The sequence below is a fragment of the Drosophila navojoa genome, chromosome 5 (assembly GCF_054131105.1).
Source record: "Drosophila navojoa isolate 15081-1374.11 chromosome 5, UAZ_NAV_1.0, whole genome shotgun sequence".
Lineage (NCBI taxonomy): Eukaryota > Metazoa > Arthropoda > Insecta > Diptera > Drosophilidae > Drosophila > Drosophila navojoa.
The window spans coordinates 21,726,061-21,733,853 of NC_142893.1; the positions used below are offsets into that span (position 1 = coordinate 21,726,061).

Here is a 7,793-nt window from a genome sequence, read left to right on the forward strand (position 1 = left end):
TGTTCGCTCAAAGGCTGCTAAACTCTCTCGGCCAAATGCCTTGAGTTACATTTCATTTTGGTTTTCAGGGTAGTAAAACCTCTACACGAATGTTCGTTCGTCTTGGTCAAAAATTCTAAGTGTAGAAATGTGTGCTTGAGCAGCGCATCTATTGATTGTTCCTGATCCTGTTGATTGTCCTCAGCGGAGATGCCGCTGCCCACCGTGCGGGGAAATCAGAGCCGCCTTGCCAAAAAGCCGGCGAGGTTTATTCAAGTATGCAAGCCATTGAGATATAAGCCCATTGAGGCGATACCATGCTGTGCTCTATCCAATCCGATTATCAATTCAAATTACGATTCTAAATTACTGAATCAGCGCGTGGCTGTTAAGAGAAAAAGTAAATGTCCCCTGATGAAGGGAAAAGCGATTCAGACCAATGATATAATCTTAGAAAATAAGACAACGCAATTTCCAGACATCAGTCGTATTGTCAAAGAGGAGGAATATGTTGAATACAAAGTTATAAGGCCCTCCGGCTCAACGGAAACTGTACATAAGAAAACAACGTCGGACATCAAGTATGATAATCTGAATTTGGTTCATGGCATCAAGCTGGAGCAATCTGTGAGCAAACAGATCGTCAAGTCAGGCAGTATGGATATCATGTCGCTAAATACAAACTATTCGGATGAAACCACTGATGGAAGAGTGTACAAAAAAATAGAAACTCAATCAAAGTCTGTACATAAGGGAAAAGAAACACGACAGGGTCACATTGAACTGGTGTCTTCGTCGAAGCCCCGCACCCCCTCAACGTCCCAACGCTCCTCGCGCTTGTCCACTCATCGTCGATCCTCAGAGAAGCCGGCAATAGGCATGAAATCGGGACTTAGCTTTAGATCTCGTGTTTCAGCAATCGAAGGATCAACGCATTCTGCGGAAAAGTCGCCGAGGAGTGGAGGAGGAAAAGTAGACAGTTTTTGCAACGAAAGCCACAGAAAATGGAAAGATATAAAATCAGCGAGACTTCCGGGTCACAGCATTAGACATTGTCCAATTCATCATAAAAGGAAACAGGCCAACAGCGAAGTAGTAGACGGACTAAAAAAGAATCTTAAAAGTCAGCCTATACAGCAGTCAGGTTTATCCCAAAATATCTCAGTTAATTATAATACTGGTATTTTAATTACCGACCAGCAATCAGAAGGCTCAGAATGTCAATCTAATGACCATTTAAGAAACGAACAAAAACAGGAAATGTTAAGGCAAATAACAGCTTCAGCTACAGCAATTCAAAATCAGAATATTTGTTGTGATTATTTAGTTGCCGGTCAGTTAGTGCAGGGAGTAGCAAATAAATCAAACTCAATAACCGAGGAAATGATGGACCCAAAGACAAGAGGTCCATCCACGAATGCTCCCAATACCGATTCAATGGATTCGAAATCAAGAAAACCTTCTGAAAATGCATCTCCAAGGGGTCAATCCCAAGTTGCTTGCTGTAGGGAAACAAGGCGGACTTCAGTGAAATCATCTGCAAGAGGTCAATCCCAAGTTTCTTCCACTGGGGAAGAAAAGAGGAATTCCGAGAAATCATCTCCAAGAGGGCAAACCCAAGATTCCCCTAATGGGGAAGAAAGAAGGATTTCCGAGAAATCATCTCCAAGAGGCCAATCACAAGCTTTTTCCACTGGGGAAGAAAAGAGGATTTCCGAGAAATCATCTCCAATAGGCCAATCCCCAGTTTCTTCCACTGGGGAAGAAAGGAGAATTTCCGGGAAATCATCTCCAAGAGGGCAAACCCAAGATTCCCCCAATGGGGAAGAAAGGAGGATTTCCGAGAAATCATCTGCAAGAGGTCAATCACAAGCTTCTTCCACTGGGGAAGAAAAGAGGATTTCCGAGAAATCATCTCCAATAGGCCAATCCCCAGTTTCTTCCACTGGGGAAGAAAAGAGGATTTCCGAGAAATCATCTCCAAGAGGGCAAACCCAAGATTCCCCTAATGGGGAAGAAAGAAGGATTTCCGAGAAATCATCTCCAATAGGCCAATCCCAAGTTTCTTCCACTGGGGAAGAAAAGAGGATTTCCGAGAAATCATCTCCAATAGGCCAATCCCAAGTTTCTTCCACTGGGGAAGAAAGGAGAATTTCCGGGAAATCATCTCCAAGAGGGCAAACCCAAGATTCCCCCAATGGGGAAGAAAGGAGGATTTCCGAGAAATCATCTCCAAGAGGCCAATCACAAGCTTCTTTCACTGGGGAAGAAAAGAGGATTTCCGAGAAATCATCTCCAATAGGCGAATGCCAAGTTTCTTCCACTGGGGAAGAAAAGAGGATTTCTGAAAAATCATCTCCAAGAGGACAATCCCAAGATTCTACCAGTCGGGAAGAAAGAAGGAATTCAGAGAAATCATCTCCAAAGCGTCAGTCCCAAGTATCTGCCAGTGGGGAGGAAAGACGGATGTCAGAGAACTCATCTGCAAGGTATCAATCCCAAGTTTCTGACAAGTATGAAGGAACAAGTAATGAAGCAAAGAGGGCTTCAACAAAATCTTCAAAAGATCCATCTAATAGTAATTTCAATGAAGAGCCCAAGACCGATGAGGAAAAGGCTGCGTCTCCAAGACATCAATCAGATTTTCGTTTTAATGATATCGCAGTTGAACAGAAAGCTTTGCTGCATCAGGATGTCAACAACGCAGGATTACAAGAATTTGGTCTAAATCAAAATAATGAAGATTCAGGGAACAATTCAGGGCAAGCAAAGATCAAAACTCGCGTTTATAAATCAACCGAGGAAGAGAAAGTCGATGCAGATGGAACTCGAGCTAACTCCCTATATGTTGACTCCTTATCTGAAATGGAATTGGCGGACAATAACAATGCTGAGCTCCAGACAGAAGAGAGCGAAGAAGCTGAAGATGTCGCCCAGCTTAACAACTGCTTCAGGGGACCGCAGTGGACGAATGCCTGCGGCTATTGTTGTTCCGGCTATTGGCGAATGTGCAATATGCGGGGCTACAATAACCGCATGAATTTTCCAGGGGTATCCAACTGCAATGGACAGTGTTGTTCGTACAACTGCTGTCGTCCCCGACAGCGTTAAAGACTCTCCTGCAGCTTGGCAGTGCCAGCAGGAGTTGGCATTTAAATAGCCTCGGCACACAGCAAAACAATAAATATTTGCCTAGCAACATTTACATATTGTCTTGCTGAGAGCTTTATCCTCGCTACGGCTTACTTGACACAATTCTCGCAATTCCTAATAATTTGCGGTTGACCAGATTGTTAATATAACTGGCGATTAGCAGAGCCATAAACCTCTGTGCACTTTCCGAATTAAATGCATTTCAACAGCAAAGCCCCAAGTTTATTCAGTTGCATAAATAGCTCTCGGTTGGCAGCAAATCCAACTGCTTTGCTTCCTTGTTGGCCAACAGCTCTTGACCTGCAAATAAAGATTACATGGATTTCAAGGCAGTTGTGCTAGCCATGGCTAAGTAAACTTTGCCTTGGGCTTACGCAGCGATTTCATTTTGTATAAAAAATAAATGCTCTGGGGAGCAGTCCAGGTAGCATACATAATTAACTTAGCTTTGGCATTTTGATATGCCCAGTTTTAGTTTCTTAAAAACCGTCACAGCATAAACATTTAAGAGTGCTCTAGTGGGGACTACTGGATTAGGCGATACCTTGAACCCTTAAAGAACTGAAATTGTACTCATTATACGTTTACTATATATGTACATACATCGTACATATGTGCATATATACATACATATATTCATTTATATGTACTTATATACATACACATAGATACGTTTACATACATTTTGCTGGAGTTTTAGGCGCATGGTATCGTATTTTTCAAAATCTATCAAAGTGAACATACGAAGTAAAAGCAATTGAATAAGTTTCATAATCATATAAAGATATTATATTTACAATTTCAAGTTGCCATCATTTATGGGCTACGAGATCCCTGCGCTCATATGAACTGACAGACAAACGGACGGTAGAGTGGATTGACAGACCATATTGAATGGACAATACCAATACAATACAATACACCTCAGTTTCTCATTTTCAATGGGTTTGCAGTATTAAAATGCCTGGATGAGCTGAAAAATTACACTATTAACTCTAGCATATTATTTCTCTTTTTTCTTGTTATTTGCCATGACATCTCTGTTCTCTAATATTATTTCTGTTCTTCTAATATTTGCCCTAAAATTGCCTTTCATAATATTCAGAGTAAACGACATCACAAAGAATTTGTCGAGTGCACAGGTAACTGGGCCAGCACCTGGGCAAGAGGCTGAGTGAGTTGTCATTAAATGGGAACTGTATCTGGCTCTCGTATCTTGTGGCTGGGCCAGGCTCGCCTGTTGTCTCTTGCCTATTTCCTAGTTTTGTCATAGGGAAATTGAGTATCTTCATTTACGGATATTAAATGCCTTGCCCACTTGCCAGCTGTCAGGGCGGCAGCAAACCGAAAAAAACCAAAAGTCGAATTGATAGCAACTATGCAGACGAGATATGTTTTGCAATTTAATTTGTTGTTCAGTACGATTCGAACGTTAGGATTTATTTTAGTCAATGCCAGACTTATTGAGCGAACGGCAAGTCAAACGGAAGTTCAGTTTTGGCCACTGAATATGGTTTTCGCCGCTTGCCACAACTCCAGCTACTCGTCTACTTAGCAAGGCCACCAGCCTGGCAGCCTGGCAGCCTGGGCAGTCCGGCATCTGGCAGCTGGCAGCTGGCAACTGGCATTCACTGTTGTTGCCTTTTGATTTTATTTCGTTTCATGTTTTATTCACCACTTCCGCCGGAAATAGACATATGAGCGTGTGCGCTCGCTGAGCGTATTAGGTGGCAATATGCCTTTAGTTTTTGGCAGCTCGATGGGCCCGGCTGGTAAACATTTGTTTTGCCCAACAAAGTAGAAACTGTTTTCGCAAACAAATCCCACATAAATGCTCAATTTATAACAAACCGGAAGTTAAACTTAATCAAGCGTACTTTTTGGCTTATTGTTTAGTCTGTGTGTGTATCTCTCTCTCTCTCTTTCTCTCTCTATCTCTTTATCTCTCTCTGTCTGTCTGCCTGTCTCTCTTTGGCTCGTTGTCCCATCTGCTTTTCCGTATTTACTTAACATATTTTATTGCGATACTTTAGCTGCTCTATGATGGCTGTTTCGCTCTAGGGGGAGATTATATGGGGATTTGTATGGCACTGTGATTTCAGCAAAATATTTTCATTTTTCTGGCATGAGAGCTGCCTGCATTGTGAATCCTCCTTTCGGTTTATGCATTTATGTATGGCTACGCCTGCTCCACAAATATATTTTGGGCATAGTTTTACTGTTTGCAGTTTATGTGATAAATTGTATTAGACTCAAACATGACAGTAAACATTTATGGCCAGACAATGTTATTATTGTGCTTTTTTTTTCTCCTCAGTTGCTCTGGTATAAAGAGCAGTTTATTGAAAATTTAACTAAAACCGAAGGCCAGACCTGAGCATGCGCTGCGCACGTATGGAGGAATGTTTTATGCTTTCCCAAAGCAATTTGACTCCTATTGTCTGTCCATTGTTCCGCTTTATTAACTTAGCTGAAAACGACATCAGCCAACATGCATCCCTGCATTCCGGCAGCCTTGTGCATAGATAATGGCATATCTTCTTAGCATATTCCATTCAAAGTTGTGCAATAATTGAAATCGACATTAGACTGCATTACTTAGGTTGTATGCAAATTTGAGGGCAATTGCGAAGCAATTAACCCAAATGAAATAAGTTTGTAAACATGTCTTCGGGCGGTGGCAAAGTGGGCGTGTCTGTCTGCTTCTCGTTTGCCATTGTTTGCATTCAGTTAGTTAGAGCTCAAGTGAGCACACGCACACACACACATACACACACACACACACACACACACCCACGCAGAAGCAAATAGAATTATACGGCGGAGAATGCAACTATGAATATGTGTGCGCATCTTGAAAGGAGGAGGGTGTGTGCCAGGGGGCGTTACAAATGTTTTCCATTTGCTAATACGTTCGATAATTGCAGATTGCCATTGCTGCATACGAATCATACGAGTGCTCGCTCACAAAGGTCCTTAGAGACTCCAGCAGCCAGCATCAATCAGAGCGGGGCCCGAGCTGAGCAGGTGAGTCGATTATCTACACGCTGCCACAATTAGAGCTCATTGTTGTTAAATCGCATGGATGTGCATGGCTGCATCGCCTAACAAAGGCCAATTCAAGACGGCAGACGATTCGTTAACCTGATTATGCCATTTCGGTGACGGGCTTTGCATAAGAGTCTCGAGAGCTCTGCTGGCAGACGTCAGTGATTTTTCAGTCACAGCAAACAAAAATTAAATATTTTTTTTGTATTTAGGACAAACGAGTCACCAAAATTTCGAAATTAACGAATCCTTAAAAGTTATGGGAATATGTCGGTCAGGCCGCCAATGAAATTTGGATTCGCCCGATTAACTCATGCCCATGGAATCCTTCAGCGGCACAGACTACATCCAGCGACAACCCATGTACTATTTCGACCGGTTTTCAGTGGCCACAGAGTGCGTAAGACTTCGGGCAACTCTGGCATCACATCGGGAAGCAAAGGCAAGTGGTCGCTACATCTCAATCTGGAGCGCGCCCAGGACCGAGATCGACCGATTTCGTTGCCTTTGATGGTTTATTTATACAGTCCTTGGATGATGTTTAGTACTAAATTAAACTTATGGATACTGAAATTACTCTGGGATTGGCGCTTTGCCGAACTGCAATTTGTGGACAATGCGAAGCAGGCGCTGGTGCTGATCACCAAGTTTATTGTGGAGCAACACGAGGGCTACATCAAGCGCTGCACGACCCCGATGGGATACAAGCAGATCAGGCACGATCTGATCGGGTCCAATGCCAGCCCCGCCAAGCTGATGGTCTTTGACAAGCGCCACATTCGCCGGGCCATTCCCCTGAAGATTCAGCGCCTGCAGCACTACGATCACAAGTTCGCCTTCATCGATATGATCTTCTTGGCGTGCCGGCGTACCAACGATTTTGTATCGAAACAAGAGATGCAACGGATGCAGAATCTTGTGGCTCAGTGTGCGGACACCAGCCACATATTCGTCCCCAATCCCATTATCTGTGCGGAATTTTTCGTGCGCTTCAGGCGAGATTACTCCCTGCCGTGCACAGTGCGTGCCGGCCATTGGCTGATATCCACGTACAAAATACTACGCTTGGATGTGCTCAACACGCATCCCGAGTTCCATGTTGGCAGTGGTGTCTACGACATCGTCGATGGCGTCCAACCACTACATCAGAAAGCGACTCACGCCTAATTTCAATATGAGGTGTATAAAAAATATATGCGAATAAATTTTGTTGTTGAAATTGAATTGTTTCAGCGGAGATGATGGCAGCTCTTGGAATTTGAGGCGCTCATAATCCGCACGATAATGAGCCCAGTGCCAGATGGCGCCCGCCTGCTCCACTCAACAGCAAACTTGTGTTAGTGAGAGGAGCAAGCAAAAAAACGAAAAGATAATGGGAAAAATGGGAAAAACAAGAAACTGCAAAGTGCAAGATGTGTTGCTGCACTCAGCCCCGGGGCTGCCCCTCGAGCTAACTTTGTTTTGCTGTTGATAAGCCGGCGACGCTGCTCATGAATTCCTAAAGCTAAATGCAGCGAGGGGGGAAGCACAGCTGAGAAGCAGGCCAGGCAGGTGCCTGCCCGATGGACATGATAGCTCAATCAGCTAGCTGAGAGCTGCCCACAAGTGGACAG

The 7,793-nt window shown here is 43.6% G+C and overlaps 2 protein-coding genes across 2 annotated transcripts; both read left to right on the forward strand.

Annotated features, from left to right (window-relative positions):
- The first annotated feature begins 25 nt into the window (after window positions 1–25).
- On the forward strand, window positions 26–3,345 carry LOC115562163 (uncharacterized). Its single transcript, XM_089260891.1, has 2 exons — window positions 26–1,462; window positions 2,030–3,345. Exons 1-2 carry the CDS (start codon window positions 190–192, stop codon window positions 3,088–3,090), a joined length of 2,334 nt encoding a protein of 777 aa, XP_089117017.1. The 5' UTR covers window positions 26–189; the 3' UTR covers window positions 3,091–3,345.
- Window positions 3,346–6,328: 2,983 nt separating this feature from the next.
- Window positions 6,329–7,399, forward strand: LOC108653121 (uncharacterized). The gene has a single exon (XM_018103437.3). The coding sequence runs from the start codon at window positions 6,448–6,450 to the stop codon at window positions 7,345–7,347; it is 900 nt and encodes a 299-aa protein (XP_017958926.1). The 5' UTR covers window positions 6,329–6,447; the 3' UTR covers window positions 7,348–7,399.
- Window positions 7,400–7,793: the final 394 nt, after the last annotated feature.

What these genes read in the sequence shown, in the direction of transcription:
- LOC115562163 (XM_089260891.1), top strand. Translation starts at nt 190, where the DNA reads ATGCCGCTGCCCACCGTGCGGGGAAATCAGAGCCGCCTTGCCAAAAAG. An exon ending in TGAAAATGCATCTCCAAGGG is followed by an intron (nt 1,463 to 2,029) that starts GTCAATCCCAAG and finishes CATCTCCAATAG; the next exon opens with GCCAATCCCAAGTTTCTTCC.
- LOC108653121 (XM_018103437.3), top strand. Translation starts at nt 6,448, where the DNA reads ATGTCGGTCAGGCCGCCAATGAAATTTGGATTCGCCCGATTAACTCAT.